Genomic DNA, 17075 nt, shown 5'->3' on the forward strand with positions numbered 1-17075 from the left:
AAAAAAAAAACAACAACAAAAACAACCTCTGGTGCAAGCCTGTTGCACAGCATTCCTTTGGTGGCAGAGCAGGTGTGAGCAGTAGGCTGGGACTGAGGCAGAACTGGGGTAATTATACAGTGTCTGCCAACTGACTCCCATCTGCAGCTGGATACGCCACTGGGGCATGACAGCAGGTCATGTCACTGGTCAGGTGTGTGTTCCTTCCCCAGACACAGCCACAGTGCAAAGACATGGAGGAAGGGATCAACTTTTGAAGCTTTTTTTCCTCCCCGGATTCACCAGAGCTACATAAAGGTAAGAGCTTTCAAATCACCTGGGATCAATGTTGTGTTTACTCCTTAGGAAGTGAAGAAAGGGAGGTGGCAAGGGCTAGAACAGGCAGTGAGCTCGAGGAGTGTGACAGCTGTGGGTCTCTGTTGTAAATGTTAACTTATTATGATTGAATTGTCAGGCTCTCAAAATCTGCAAGCCCCTCTCACGTTCCTAAAATCTGGAGGCAAAGATTTTTCTCAGGGTATTTTATCTTTCTCCTAGAACAGTTCAGAGGTGGAAAAGAGGAAAAGGAGCTTTCTGATAAGGTGGAAATGAGAACAGTAATGAGAATGGAAAGTCAAACTAATGAAGCTGTTTTCACTATAGGAAAGGGTTTAGCTCACACATAAAAGCAGGGCAGACACCTGCTCTCTTCAAATGGATATTTATTCATAATAACTTTGTAGGAGTTGCTAAACCAGCTCCAAATGCTGTGTGAGATGTTACTTGAGCTGTTCCATCAGTTTTCAATTGAAGGACAAGTTATGGACATTATTTTTTAAAGGGTATAAATGAAATGCTGGCAACCCGTGATTCAATGCTGTTTGTACAGGAATGTTTATCTATACAGGAATCATATGAAAAGATATCAAACATCAAATTTTAAGGTAATAATGAAGCGCTGGAAACAATTGTGTAGGGCTGCCCTCAATTCTGACAGCTAAGAGGGAATGTGAAAGACAAAATCGTGTCAATAGAGGAAAAAGGCTGAATCTAAACTCGGCATTTCCCACCTGCTGTGCTCAAGTTTTAAGGCACAGCCAAATGTGACCCTGTCAGTGCAGGATGGACACGGTGCCTCCCTGACACAGGATTTCCATACACAACAAAGCTGAGCAAAACCAAGACTAATTAGTTTGCTCATCGTCACTGTTGCAGAACAGGAACTGAGCCCACCTTTTTTTCCCCCCAGTCCAGGTTAATGCACAAACCACCGGACAGTACTTCCCTTTAGTGGTTAGTACTCTATTTTTGGAATGGCAATTAGGGAGGGACAAGTTCTAATGCAATCCCAGGGCTCAGCTGTGCTCACCCCTCAGAGTAAGTGCCCTTTAAATGCAAGTGAAGTTGGTCATCTGAAGGGAACAAGAGATTATACCTCAAACGGTAAATTAAGGAACAAGATTTAAGCAATACACCTGGTTTGCATCAAAGGTTAGCACAGAAATCAGTGGTGGATCTTATTTGGTATTTTAACTAATAACCTTGACAGAAATGTAGGAGTGGCTAATAAAATGTATGACTGAAGAAACAAATTATGGAAGTGGAAAATCTATTATTCAGAATGAGAAAAGTTAGAGACCTGCTGTGACGGTATTTGTATGTATTATAAAGTTACAAAGCAGTGCACTTAGAAAAGCATATCAGGAATTTCAGCTCCAAGCTGGGAGTTCATTAGTACAGAATGACATTGGAGGAGAAAGACCCACTGCTGGTTAATGACAGCATAATACAAACCTCAGCACGATGTGCCTGTGGAAAAGGAAGCAGTGCTGCTGGATTATTCTACAGGCAGCATTTCCACTAAACACAAGATGACATTCATACCACTCTGTAGGCTGAGGACAGAGCTCCTTGGCCACTCAGAGAAAAGGAGGATGAATTCACTGCACAGATATGAGAAGGACTCAAAGCCTTGCTTAGCCCTGTGAAGGAAAGGCTGCAGAGGGACAGGAATGCTCTCTGGGCTCTCTCGAGGGGAGAAGGTTGTTCTGTAAAAGGTTGGTGCTGGCACAGTAACACACAGGAATAAACTACCATCAATAATTTTAGACCAGGAGGTTTGTGAGAGTTTACAGTACTTTGAATTGCTTTCAGGTGAGAGCAACAGGAGCAGTAAATGTAGTGAATTATAGACCAGAGCTCCCTTCACGAAGGATTAACCCAACACAAACACCTGATGTGGGACAGGACTGGAAAATCCGGGGAGTCCCTGCCTGTCCAGCAGCCTTGTGAGCCCAGGGAGGCAGGGCCAGGCTGCTGATGTGCATGCATGAAGGAGAGAAGGTTGTCTCCAAGAAGGAAAAAGCAAAGAGCTCTTTGTTTCTCAGTAGAGTTCAGTTCACTAATATTTCACTCTTCAGTATATGCTTCCTCATGATTTTGTGGACAACGGTTGAACTCATTTTACTCTAAATTTCCATGTAAGCCATAAAGACTTGGATTATACATAAATTATACATAAATATCTCCCTTTCTACACGAAAGCAGGAGAAGCAGTGGCTAGCCAGTGACTTGATGTGTTCTGCCCTGCTCCCTGGCTCAATGACAAAAGCATTCTGATGACTTCAACAGATCAACAACCCCCTTCTTTCACTGACCACTTCCAGCATTGACCTTACCTGTTGGGCAGTGAGCCCATGCAGTCAACAGACAAGCCAAGGGAACCAGGTGAAGAGTTTGCAATGAGAAATATGGTGCCTATTCCATTGAATCTCACACAGCTACATCCTCTCCACTTGAAGAGGCTGATCTAGATTTAAAATCCAGAATAACTGTAGCATTGAAAATTAAATTCAGGAGCAAGGAATGGGGAATTGGCAGAGCATCCTTCATCTCCTTGAAAAGGTTGTGTACTTCAGGCATGCTGAAAAGTTTTTAATGTCCAATTTCTAATTTGCTGCCAGCAGTCATCTCTTTTAGCTTCTATTTTAAAAATAAGAATAGACAAATACCTGAATGCTGCTCCCCAACTATGCTTGTCAGTATTAGAGCTGGAGCTATTCCTTCTTGAACATCTAAAAAGCCTTGGCACATTGTCAGTGTTACCTTAAATGACCAACTCAGGACTAAAGGGAAAAGATCTCTCCTCTGAGGAATTCAGGGTTTCATTGCTAGCCAAAAACTAGAATTAACTGCTTCAACCAAGTAAAACAGGCATTTGATATTATTCAAGCCGCAGACACAATTGTATGCCAGCAGTGGCATTTTATGGCCACTCTTTAAAACATCAGAAACTTAAATTGTCTCATAAACCGAGCTGGAAGGGTTAAATGCCCAGGAAAACATTAAATGAGTGGTGAGAGGAAAACAAGAACATGTTACAGCAAACTGAAAGACTTTGGGCCAGCATCCTACAAGCCAAGAGGTCACTGGTGAAAACTGCTATACCTCCATAAAATGTAAAGATCCCTTACTATAATGTTTTAATGTTAATCTTCCAAAATACAAAACTTTTGAATGTATTATGCTACTTTCTTCAAATACCTGAATCAACTAATGTTTCCTCCCAAATGCCATGTTCCCTTTTTTCTGTCTCTGAACCCACTCTTACTGAATGGCAAATCCCAGACTGATCTCAGCTGGAGCTGGGATGGAGACTAAACACTTTTCTTACAAAGTCACTGCTTGCTGTCCTGCCTAAGGTCCTGGATGCCATCCTTGACAGCCAGATATGAATCTGAAAGGAGAAGAATTAGCACTGGCCAGAATTTTGATTTTTCAGCTGAACCCCCTTTACAAACAGAGATGACAGTACCTGTGCCTCTCTGCAGGCACTTGGAGCTAATCCCATCGGTGGGATCATTTAGCCATCAGGGACATGGAGGAGGGAAATGCAGAGGTGTTGGGGAGAGCTGGAGAGTGAGGCTCTGCTGTGGAATTTCGCAGCTCATCAGCTTTGCTTGCCTGCAGGAGGCTGCTCTTCACACCAGAACACAAGACTCTGGAGCAAACCCAGAGAAAGGTGATGGAAACTGCTTGTCCATTCTTCCCTAGGATTTGTCCTTCCTGGAACATAAAGGCTTTGTCATTTCCACCTTACTTTCCCTGAACTGGCTCTTTGCGCACACGCCTTGGGGTGTGATTTGCTTCTTTTTTTAAAATACTAATTTCCACGAGACTTAAAGTGAGTTTTATTTTCCAGTGCAAACCAGTTATATCCATGTGTAGAAGAGACTAAAACTTCAGAGGAGAGAAGGCAGGCACTGAATTGTTTTGGTGTTCTTGGCACTATACATTTCTGCCTGCAAATCGAGCGGTGTGCAAGAGTTTGAGTCAATCAGCTTCAGATAAACCAAGGTCCCACTTCAGGAGAACACAAGGTCTGCCCTGCAGAAAGCTCTGTTTGCTCAGTGTGACTGCAGAGAAGACAACTCACATTACTTCCCAAGCTATTAAATGTGAGCCTCCTGGATGTTACTGGTTTCTGTAGGGGAGTTTATAGGGCATTTTCCTACTCTTCAAGAACTGCTGCCTGGTATTTCTCCTTTTGACTTTTTCCTACAGAGCTACCAACAGGGCTGTCTCCCATATCTTCCTCTCCAGAAGATGATCACATCTGAAAGAGAGGAAAGTCTCTAATCTATGGCAACAACACTTACAGGTTTGGAGGTCACAGCCCCAAAGAGCTCTCAGGCATCACAGACATGGTTGCAACCAAGAACTGAGAGTAACCACTTATGTGCCAAATTAAAGGGTCTACTGAGTTGTATAACACACCCTAGAAAATGCTTTTCCTGGACCTCTGGACTTCAGCAATCAGGCCCAGAGGGTGCCTAACCCCCTGGTACTTTCCCCCAAGCAGGTTGAAGATGCTCCTGCAGAAGCCGAGGTCCAGCTGCCCATCCAGCTCTCCCAGCTCACGTGGTCTGGGGCAGGTCCTCCAGCCCAACAGACAGAGCTTCTGGCAGCACTCTAAGAAGCACTTAACAAGACACTGAAAGTGAGCAAATTCAGGGCACCAACTCTGTCCACAGCCCATGGCCCAGAGCTTCTGTGCTTGGTGGCTCCGATAGATCAAACACAAACCTGGCACCCAGTGGGACTCCCACACTATTCCCGGCTCTGCTGCTGATTCACTTCTGCATCTCTTGTCCTACACATTTAGCTGGTGATATTATCCTCATACCTCACTGGGTGGAGCCAGGATTACTCAGTGTTTGCTTGCACTCAGCAGTTAACTTGACATGCTCTCACTGTGTTATTCCCTCCTACTCTGTGCCTCATGCAGCCCTTCTGCCTGGGCCTGGATGGAATTCAAAAGCCCTTTCCTCTTCTTCCTGTTTCACAGTGAGGGAGATGAATTCTGCAGAAGTGTCACCCAAACTGACACCACCCAGTATTTAGTGTGTGGTGTTTCAGTACCAAGACAGCAATAAGACAAAAACTTGGAGACTCCCTGTAATTTTATCCTCTAATCCTTGTCCCAGGGGAACAGCTCTTGGTCAACACTGGCTAATGCAACATGTCTATCATCACACTCCTGAACCCAGTTACTACAGATACACTGTCTTTCTCCTCTGTATGTGATTACTTCCCCTTGGATCTCACAGCTTCATCCTACCCAAGTTCTCTTGATTCTCAGCTACTCTTTTTTCTTCTCAGTGAGATCCTCATGAAGCCTGTTAATACTTCTGACATTCCCAATCACCCGTTTCAGCTCCTTTATAACAAGCATAGTGAGATGCACCTTTCTCCATCCCTCCTCTCCAAATCCATATATTAGCACTTTTGCCAGCATTTTTGGCCTTAACGTGGCCAATGCTGTATTTCTGATTTTTTCTCCACACCATCCTACCTATTCCCTTTATTATCCGTTCTGCTGCCATTTTCCATATCACTTCCCATTCATCCACATTTGTGAAAATTACAGCACTTCTTCCCTACTAATATTTTCAAATTCCTCATTTTCTACCTCCCTAAAGGACTGATGTTTTATTTCAGCACTACTGATCTCTAGTCTTTTCTCCTTCCCATACATATTTCCCCCTGAAACTGCCCTTCCTTGCTGACCTGTGCAAGAGGCTGAAACTTTCTTCTGCAAAGGGCTCTTGCAGTTAATGTTAGTAGGAAATCAGCTAGGAATAATTAACACCTTTCCATTTACAGTGATACAGTAATACAAACACACATCTGTGTCCTCTTCTTCCCACTCTTCTTTCCTGCAAAACACACATTTTGTGGCCTGATCTTGTTCAGAGCCTCAGGCAGCGCAGTCATAGGTAACAATGACATTTCCCAACAAAAGCCTGTCACCTACCGATGAGACAATAGTTTCACAGAACAAAACTGGGCACGATAACGATGGTGATAAGGTTGCACAATAACCCAAAGAACAACTGATCCGAATTGCCCCTGATTGCACTGACTTAGTGACACGTGAAGGTTTTTCACAGGTGCTCCTAAGTGTGCTCTTCCCCTCCTTGATTAGCTTGATAATCCACAGGAAAAAAAAAAAGGTTAACTTTTCTGCAAAGGTAACACTTTGAGTCACAAGTTTACACACGGTGAATAGTGTGTTTTCTGGGGGAACATTCCTAGATTTCCAACACAAAGAAATATGTAAAGATGCTATTTTCTGCTCTTCCTTTACATCTTCCTCATCGTGAAGTGTAACAGGAACTGACTGCACTTCAGCCTACAAAAAAAGCCAGAATATGAGAACTGCTAATTTGCCTCCAAGTAAAACCTGAGTGTGAAAACTAGGAACTACAGAGGCAGGCCTTGTCAAACACAGGGCACTGAGAGTCACATACTGTAGATTTCATTTTGCCCTACTTTTGGCAGGTGAACTGCAGACATGCCCAGTGAGAAGGGACGTGTGGAAATTCCTATGATTATGTATGAACCTCACCAGGATTCCTACAGGCAAGAACCCTCTGCACCAGAGTTCTGCAGCCAGGAGGGTAAGGAGGCTTCACCAGGGGGCTGGAAAGAGCATCTGATGGGGGTTGTGTGGCAAACTGATGGTTGGATCCTGAGCTGGATCATACAGGACCCAGCCTTGCCAGGACATGATGGGTTTAGGAAGCTTCTGTGCCAGAATATAAACCCCAGGGTTGGGGTAGGCAAGCTGCTGGGATCTCCTCACAAAAGCATCATTTAAAATGGCAATAAATATTTTTGTCCATTTAGTTAATAATTTTTCAAACTGCACATGCTTTACTGGAAAAGGAATTGCAGTTGTATCTCTACAATAATTTCATTTTACGAACGAGCAAATGTTCAGCCAGCAAACTTTGTACGTGGATGTGGCTGTGTCTTGCTTAAACTGTCACCTAGTTTTCCGAGGACTGGCCTTTTCCCAAGCACTCCTGCTTGACCAGAGCTGCCCTCCCTGGTTGAGTCAGTTCTGCCTCAGGCTCTGTAGGGGCGAACAACCCCTCCCCATGACTGAAGTGCTGACAATTGAGCTCAAAGGCTGCGAGTGGGTGCCGACAGCTGCTGCTCCGCTGGGCTGGCTTTTCTCTCTGAAACCAGGCAGCGCTTTCACACCTACACAAGTATCTCACAACGCTCCTTTGTCTTCTGCCTCATTGAAAGACACACAGATATATTGTGATTGTACGTTTGTTACCTTCCCGCTATTGAGGGAATTGCCGTTTACCGGGCAGGACTGGAGAAAAAAAAACAGAGTGGGAGGTCGGGTGGTGACTAATAATGCTGGATGTGTCAGTACTGGGCCTCTAGAGGGGACTAATTTTCAGAGAATTTTACTCTGACCAGCTCTCTCTGTAAATATTTTTGACTGGCCTCTTTCTAAACTCAGAAGAGATGAGAAGTTGGGGAGAAAAAGTCTCACTTGCGAGCAAGGGACAGGCACCCCACACATCTAATGCTGAGCTGCAGTGTCCTGTCCTTGTGCAGGAAGCAGGTCCTTCACAAAAACACACTGAGTGGTAACTCACTTGTACTAAGTACATTCCTTTCCTAGATCAGAAGGAAATTATTTAGTTCTTAGTTTTCTACAACTTTTTTCCTCCACGAATAACACTCCCTTTAAAAAAAAACAAAACCAAACCAAACAAAAAACTCCCTCAAAGCCAAAAACTAAACACCCCACCACCACCATGAAACCCAAATGCCACTGTAAAATCTCTACCACTTCTGGAAAGGCATTCAAGAAAATATTGCTAACTTTTTTTCAAGTTTGCCATTGCATTTTGTCTCGGTCTGGAAAATTCCAGTTTTTTTGTATCTCACTTTGTGTCTCTGTGGGCTTGACCAAACAAGACTTCTCATCAGACTGTCCTCCTGCTCCAGCCCAGTTTAGTTTGATACCACCTCCATGCTATCTGGCTGCAAACCTTTTCACATGAATTTATTTTGAATTTCATTTATTCCACCTCGGGTAGGCTGACTGCATTCTTAATTTGTAAGATTAGTAAAAGACCTAAAAAAACCTCGAGGTCTCTTAGTCACCAGCTTCCCTCTTCCTAAAAAACAAAAGGACTTTTTCCTAGAAAAAAGAGTACAGTGCAATTAATTGGCTGGAAGCTGAGGGCAGATAAAGCTCAAAGTAGAAAAAGCTGCTAAATACTAATAGCAAGGGTAGTTATCCCTGAAGTTAAAGGTAGTGTGGATCATTTATCAGTCTTAAATTAAGGCCAGGTATCATTCCAGTGTTACTCTGGAGCAGGTGCAGCCAGCAGCTGTTTGCACTCACATATTGTCCTGCTTTTCTTTGTACAGGGGGTTACGAGTACCCTTCTCCCCCACCTTATTCCTACCGAGAAACCACCACCATCGAGCAGCCAGGTAAGTGCCAGGGGACTGTGTTTCTGACAATGCCTGTGGTTCTCCACGCTAACAGAAGGGAAATAGTTCCAGCTTTAAAGTCAACAGAGAGGATGGGAGTTTTCTGAGCCAATCACAATCTAAGAAGCCTGAAAATTTCCATAGAAATGTTGGAAGATAAACTAAGATGAGAGATTTGGACTTGGTTTTCCAGCATTAGCCCATCTATAGAAGTACCCATTTTTTTTTAAAACCAGCTAGAAGCCAGGACTTTCAGAATAAATCATTTTAAGTCCAGTGTTCCTGCTCTACTCACCTTTATGGAAGTGGAGAAGCTCAAAGGAGGTGCTTAGGAAAGGCTTCAAAGAATAGTCAATAACATCTCATACAGGAGGAAAGAAGACATAATACATTTTTAAAAATCCCTAAGATCAGAAGGCAATTAAACTCAGACATGCTATATCCTATCTATCCAACAGATGATAACCTTCCCACTCCTCAAATTTTGCCTCAGGCTACAGTGTGAAGTTGTACTCTAAACTTGTTTAGGATCACTAAACCTGTATTTTTTTACTGAAGACATTTCTGAAAAAAAATCCTTCGTGTACCTACAAGTGCCATGCCCTTCAGGGAGTCCAACAGTCAGGTTCAAACTGAGAAAACATGAGCCAGAGACTTTATTAACTGGGGACAGCACCGATGCCTGATGGCATTTGTATGTTAGAAGCTGCTTTGATGAATTTCTTGTAATTACTGAAAAGTTGATCCAGAAAGTTCCTCTATATCCTTCAAATCTCTTCTTCAGAGAAAACATGCATTTTCCTATTATTTTAAATATCAGAAGGTAAACTCTCAGTGTCAGAGCACGTCCATCAGTGGGTGGGGGTGGAGGCTGCCTGACTGTGGGGATTATCCCATAGGCCATTCCCTGGATATGTCCTTATCCAAGTAAGTGCTGGCTGCTTTTAGAAGCAACATATTGGGATACACAGAACAAGCAGTATAGTGGTTCTTATGAATATAGCTGAAATTAAGTAACATGGGTGTTGCATTAAGCCATGTTAAGAACCTACATTCTCCAACTGAGATTCTGTATCTTGGAAAGTATTTCTTGTGCTTCTAATTTTGCTGCTTCCCATTTCCTCCTGAACTCAAGTTTACTTGGTGTCTCAGCCCCCGATCATCGTAGCAGGGATCTTCTCAAGCCAACCAACATCCACAATATGTCCTTCCTGCCGCCAGCACATCACCACCCAGGTCACCTACAGACTGGGCAAGCTGTCCTTCCTCCTGTGCACCAGCCTGTGCATGGTTGGGTAAGCTTTCATGTACATTTTGCAGAGTAGCAGAAGGCTAAAAAAAGAGTAATTAAAAATAAAAGTTCTAGCTAGTGCTTATATAGACAGTTTGCCCTCCTCTACTTGATGAGAAGACATTCTGTCCATTCTAGATACAATCATCATGGCTACAGAGGATGCAAACCTGCTAAATTTAACCCAGTATGTTATTACTTTTCAAAAGACAAGCAAAAATTATTACAACGTTGCCTACTTCCCTGCTGCAATTTAGAATCGGGCTCAGAATCAGATTAATGCATAAGATGTCAGCGGCGAAGAAGATTAATTTTTGGAAGATACTTTAAACATTAATAGACTTGGGAGAGAAGTGGATTTGTGCAGTGAAAAGACAGACAGAATAAGGCAGAGAAAAAGCACAGCTGTGGGCAGCAGGAAGAAAAGCCGGTGAATCATCTCTGTCCGTCTCCCCTTTGGCTGTAGGTGCTGTTTTGGATGCTGCTTCGTACCTTTGTTTGTGAAGATCTTCAAGGACGCAGACCATTACTGCCCATACTGCCAGTTTCACATTTATAGATACAAAAGACTGTAGAAACAAAGTTTATGCAACCAGATGATGCAAAGTGTCCATTTCCCAATGGCATAAGATTCTACTCACAAAACTACTGCTAGAAAACATACAGAGGGGTATGTTTAGGTTCTGCAGCTCCCCTGCTGGTGAATCCACCTGGTAAACTCCAGTTTACCATCAACATGGTGGGACTGACTTTAAAACAAAAAGCCTTGAAGACTAATTTACAGTGTCACTCCTGAACTTATGCTCTACTTGATTCGCTGCCCTGAGCTGTGAAGTTACCAGCTCTTGAGTACTTCAGCACTACTGCTCCTTCTCTCAAACCTCCAACCCAGCTGGACACAGACTCCTCTGGACCTGCCAACCCACCAGTACCCGAGAGGTTTGGACATGCACCTTTTAGAGAAGCACTCACCTTCTGTGCACTGGAACTGACTGGTCGGGATTTCATTTCTCTCTGCTCTTCTTCCTACGGGACCCACCCCTGCAGGGCTGTGGGTGGTACAGTGTAGCTGATTATTTATTAACAAAATGCTAAGTTATGAGACTGTCTTTGCTCTGTTATAGACGAGGTAAGAAAATAAACCTGTAATTGTTAACAATGCTGGCAAAACATCTCCTGTCTGCATTGCTTCCATGACCCGCTGCACCCAGAGCAGGTCACACTGGGACACCCCTTATACATTAACAAATCAAGATACAAAAGGCAAACACATAAAGAAGAAAAATCAGCAAGCACAGCTTGAAAAGAATCACCACAACCACAACAAAGGGCCCTCATTCTACCTCTCTGCATTCCCACTGCAATACATCATCTGCCAAACCAGGACTTAATAGGCTTTAGACTTTACAGAGAACTTTTACAGTTCTCATCTAAAGTCACTTATCTTGTGAAATTAAATATCTCCAACTACACATACAGAAGGTGCCCAGACCCTGCTCAACACTGACAGCAGCAGCAGCTGCTTATTGCTTGCTGGAAAAACAAATAGAAGAGAAGAAACACTCGTATTTCAATGTTTTAACATCATAAATGCTTTTATATTGGCGGGATGAGTGGCAGCCTCACTGGGCTGCTCCCCTGCCCTGCTCTGGGCACAGGGCCTGCAATCATGGGCACTTTTTAGCATCCAGACTTCCTCAGCCAAAACTTAACAGGGCAGTGTTGGATCAAACGCCGTGTTTTGGCTGCTTTTTCAGCTTCAGCCACGAACCAGGCACGTCCCTCAGCAGCTGTTCCAGAGGTCAGTCCTTCAGCAGCCCCTCCACGCAGGGGGCTGGGGGCACCCCCGACACCAACCCCTGGCCAGCAAGGGCAGGGGGGACAGGGGACACCAAACAGGGTCAGGGACACTGGAGAAGGTCAGGGGCACCAGGAAAGGTCAGGGACTGGGGCAGAGAAAGGGGATACCAGGCAGGGTCAGGGAACACCGGGCAGAGACAGGAAAGCTGGGCAGGGTCAGGGACACTGGACAGGGTCAGGGAACATCAGGCAGAGACAGGGGACAATGGGGAGGGTCAGGGACATCAGGCAGGGTCAGGGGACACCAGGCAGGGACAGGTACACTGGGCAGAGACAAGGACACTGGGGCAAGGTCACGGTACACCAGGCAGAGTCAGGGATACCAGGGCAGGGACAGTGGGGAGGGACAGGGGACACTGGGCAGGAACAGGGGACAGAGACAGTGGCAATGGGCAGGGACAGGGGACACCGGGCAGGGGTACCACTGTCTCCTCTCCTCCATCATCTGGCACTTCTACACAGCGAGGGCGGGTCTCAACAGAGGTGTTGGATGCTGTGGGTGTGAAGGTGGCCATAGAAATGAGCTCCTGGAATGGCACTGCCCACCAACCCCACCATCCTAAACCACCCAGCACCGTCTGCACTGCAAACTGCCTGTACTGAGCTGGTCCCACATTTTAGCTAAACTAGAAGGGGCATGTGCACTGCTTTTTGCTTCAACAAGTACAGAACTCCAGCAAGTACAGAACTCCAGTCTGCAGACTGTGAGACATGAAAAAAGCACACTTGTATCAATATAAGCAAAAACTATTAAACAACTACTTTCCCTGTCCTACATGACACCCAGACCCAGCACCTCCCAGCCTCCTCAACCCAGGCCTTCACTCCGTACCAAGGGTCAGTAACTCTCCCTCCTCTGGTCACCCAACCTCCTCCGACCTGATGGAAAATAATACCACAACCATCACCCCCACAGGCAGCCATGCAGATGTCAGCCCAACACGTTTTGTACCATTTCACACATTTTTTCAAGATGTTAAGATTCTTCTTCATTTTAAAATCTGGCTGTGAACAGCAAGCTTTGCTGTTAAGTAGTGTATATAACACATCAAGTTGGTAACATTTACCAGGAAGGGTGCAAACCCCAAACCTACATGAATATACAAAGAAATTATATATATATAATAAATCATATATATATGATTTAAGATGCGCAGGAGTTATTTAACAGTAGTTAGGACATTTTTACACCACTATTTACAGGTACAATAGCTTACAGAAGTATTTAATAAAAAATAAAGGCTTCCAGGCACAGCCTGGAGGTTAGCAAATTTAATTTGCTGTTGTGCTTGGTACACAGCAAACTTCAACATTACCTGGGACAGAAATGAAGCTGAACACAGATTTGAAGCCAGATTTGGACATATCACATGTGAACACTTTCCCCTTTTCTGATCCTAAAGACCAGGTGGGTTTAAAAGCCAACAATAAATGACACCTCACTGCTCACACACCAAACATCAACACTCTCCACTTCAAAATCCAAATGTTTTCATTCCTTTGAGAAAAAAGGAGGGTTCAAAACTTGGAAACTGATGTGCAAGTCAGCATTTACCTTCTGGCCAGCTCTTCCTACACTACGAATGTCATTCCTGACACACAATTTGCCTGAATTTTGCAAAACTTATCTATTTGATCCAGCCAAAATCACCTTGACTTCGGAGCGCCCCATCCACCGTCACTCCCCGCCCTTTTCCAAAACGAAGGCACGAGACACCCAATGCAGCGTTTTACCCCGGGCTATTTTATTTACAATATATACAAGTTCCTACAGAAAACGATTTCTCACAGAGGATATTAAACAGCAAAACCACGGCGTAGCTCAGCTCTGGGCACGGCCGCCTGCAGCCAGCACGGCGCCTCGGGCTGCTCCGAGCTCCGGTGGGCGGGATGCCGGGCGGGATGCTGGGGCAGGATGCTGGGGTGGGATTGCTGGGGCAGGATGCTGGGGTGGGATTGCTGGCACGTCAGCTCCGGAGGGGCAGCGGCTGAGGTAGATCCAGTATGCGGGAGGCACTCGCGCTCTGCTCATCGGCCGGGCCCTCCGACGCCTCCTGCGGCAGCACTGACTTGTCCCTGGTCGTACAAAGGGTGCTCGAGCTGGCTGTCACTCTCTAGTCAGCAACTATGTCACTGGTGTGATTTGCTCAGATTTCACAGAATGCTTTGGACTCCTTTAGGATAAAAGGCACTATGTAAATCTACAGGAACAACGCTCGCTACTGGCGGAGGGAGGATTCGGATGGGCCGTTAACATCGTGTTGCTCTGATGCTTTGTACCAGGAAATTACATCCTTATTGCTTAACACTTACATTACCATTAGCTTAATTTAATGCATTCACTGTCTATTATCCAGATAGTTCCAAAATCTGAATAAGGAAATGGAAAGCATGGCAATTTTGAAGACTGTGTTCTTGTAAATTTTTTAGAATGAACTAAACAAACATACTGCACCTGAGAAAACCTCCTGTCTTCCTCTTCTCTTCATAGGTGTGTTTCCACATTTGAATAACAAGTTTACTTGTGCTCCAAAAAAAATTTTTTTTTGTTTGATAAAATCCTTCAGTTATTGAAAACTGCATATGGAATGCCTCCAAGTATGGACTTCTTCAAACCAGTGTGGGAGTAGCACAAATACTGCAGCACATAAAATCTAGTCATCTAAAAACCAAAAGGCACCCAAAATCTACTTTGTTAGCGGCATTTTCTTCTGAAACAGGAAGGATTGTGGTTTCTTAAGATACTCCCTAAAAGCTGCCAACATCCCATAAATTAATGTGAAAACGTAGTGACATTCATATACAAGCTCAATTTTATATCAGTCTACCATAACACTAAATTCACAAAATATAATTAGGGCTTACTACTGCTGACCAGAGCCTCTGATTTCACAGAAATAGTCTGAAAACAAATCCTGACATATACTGAAAGTCTGTAGAGACAATCCAAGTACCAGTAAAACCACCACCTGGACGGTGTAATTCTCACCAGCTTGATGGAAATACAAACCAAAGGAAAACTTCCTCCACTTAAGGCATGCCAGTCAAGCACTTCCCTCTATCGCTAACCTACACACTCAGAGACAAAAAAAAAGTAAACAGCTAGTTTGCTTTGACTGGAAATAAGAAACAGTTAAAAGCACTGCAAGATACAAACTAAAAAGAAAACCAAACATAGCTAAAACTTGCACTTTCTGTTTTGGTTATGAATACAGGGAACACATTACGGAGGGAACCTATTAGTCTATGAAGAGACCTTACCTTTAGAGACTCCAGATTTCACTTTACACCATTTATAATATTAGACTTGAGAATCTGGACCACAAAATTTTGTACAGGCAGGCAGAGTCCAGTCTACCACGAAGACTCTACTACAAGCTTTACAAATGAACTAGTAAAATAATTTTTCCATTTGTCATTTGTACATGGCTCCTTCCTGGAAAACCTTTTATTTGTTAAGCTCAAATGTGACTAGTTAGGAGGTAAAAAAACCAAAACACAAAAAAAACCTCCAAAACCCAAAAACTATTAGACAGAAAACCCCACAAAGCTTCCCCAAAACAACCAATGAGGATTATACAATTGTCAACACTTAAGGAAAAAACCACACCTTTAGCAAAATCTCACGAATGAAAACGTTTCCCAAAACTCTATTTCCAAGGAGAGGAGAAATCTTCTTCAATGTCCATGTCATCACTCATCGAAAAAAATTTTATAGAAAATTTTATTCAACATACAACATTTTCCAGCAAAAAAAGGCAATATACAGGAAGAGGAGTTGTACACTGCGGCTACAGAAACAAAATAAAATACTGGAAAAGAATGTAAAATTAAGTGTGAATTGCTGATTCTATCTTTACTGCACTCAAAACTAGACACGCGGCTGGCATTAGCTCCAAAAGAAAAGGAAGCAGTCTGGGGACTGAAATAAAACTACACACAATGAATATCAACATCAGTGAAATTCACTTGCAGACTCACCCAATAAAATTAACCTCCAAGTGTTAAATTGTACATGTTCATTCATTAAATATACAATTTCTTTTTTCTTTTTTTTTTCTTCTTTTTTCTGTTTTTTTTTTCCTCCTTTTTTATACAAAGTCAACAGCTTACTAAACACTAGTGAGCATGCCCTCTGTGCTAAAAGGCTAGTTCTTGTGTTTTCCCCATCTCTTCCCATGGTAACTAAATTAATGATATTTATAATCTTTTCACTTGCTTTTGCCAACTTTTGAGTGTCATTCTGTTTGCCAGAAGGTGGCATAATGAATTGCAACGGTATTTTTATCAATGGTTTGAAAATTTCATCAAAAGACCCAAATATCTCTTTTTTTTTTTTAGGACTCAGGGCATCCACTTGGCAAAACGGGATGCAAAGTATTGACTAAATTAAATGAAAACTAGTTTATTAAAAAAGATTCTATGAAGCTGGAGGAGACAAAAATCCCGAATAAGTGCCAACAATGTACACAATGAAGTAGAGATTGCTATTTATTGATGATGTGAGTTTGTTTTTTTTTTTTTTTTTGCATTTACAAATGCACAAAAATGTCATTTAAAGTATAACTGAAGGAAATAAATCTGATGTGAGTCTAAACATAAGACTTACTAGCTGCAGTGATGGTGAACACCACACTGGGAAGGGCAGCCAGTCAGCTTATGCCATCTATAAACGTACTACAGACAAATAATTTTGCCAATGTCAACTGTTCTACTAAACTCTTCCCTCATTATGCTGACAATTGCCTTGCATTACGTTTACCATAAAATAACTCTCATTGGCATCCAAGCTTTTATAAAAACACCTTCATTTTGCTCAAAAAGGGCAGTCAATAGATACAGAGAAGCCAAACTGAACAGCCTCAACAAAATAAAATTAACATCAGCAGCAAATCCTCTTGCTGAAGACTTCAGATATAGTGCACGTGTACCAAAGTTCTACAGTTGTTAAAAAGGTGCACACACACACTTATTTTTGTCCCTTGCCTTGACAATCTGGTTAAGTAAGTCAGTTATGGATTTTAATAGCTTTTTCAAGGTAAGTGTAGCGACTTCTCTTTGGGGCTTTATTGAAATGGTCAAGCCCTAGCCATGGCCTTGGATGAGACATGTTGCCTAGAAAAGAAAAGAG

The 17075-nt window shown here is 43.2% G+C and overlaps 2 protein-coding genes across 2 annotated transcripts in view; one reads left to right on the forward strand and one right to left on the reverse strand.

Annotated features, from left to right (window-relative positions):
- Nucleotides 1-216: 216 nt before the first annotated feature.
- On the forward strand, nt 217-11046 carry LITAFD (LITAF domain containing). Its single transcript, XM_032703852.1, has 5 exons — nt 217-297; nt 6823-6941; nt 8728-8793; nt 9929-10088; nt 10551-11046. The coding sequence occupies exons 2-5, from the start codon at nt 6836-6838 to the stop codon at nt 10657-10659; spliced, it is 441 nt and encodes a 146-aa protein (XP_032559743.1). The 5' UTR covers nt 217-297; nt 6823-6835; the 3' UTR covers nt 10660-11046.
- Nucleotides 11047-15649: 4603 nt separating this feature from the next.
- USP7 (ubiquitin specific peptidase 7) overlaps nt 15650-17075 on the reverse strand; it is a 69904-nt gene continuing 68478 nt past the window's right edge. The window contains exon 31 of the mRNA XM_032703851.1: nt 15650-17059. Coding sequence (XP_032559742.1) covers nt 16953-17059 — 107 coding nt within the window. The 3' untranslated portion in view covers nt 15650-16952. The remainder of the gene's footprint in view (nt 17060-17075) is intronic.

The sequence above is a fragment of the Chiroxiphia lanceolata genome, chromosome 16 (genome assembly GCF_009829145.1).
Source record: "Chiroxiphia lanceolata isolate bChiLan1 chromosome 16, bChiLan1.pri, whole genome shotgun sequence".
Classification (NCBI taxonomy): domain Eukaryota; kingdom Metazoa; phylum Chordata; class Aves; order Passeriformes; family Pipridae; genus Chiroxiphia; species Chiroxiphia lanceolata.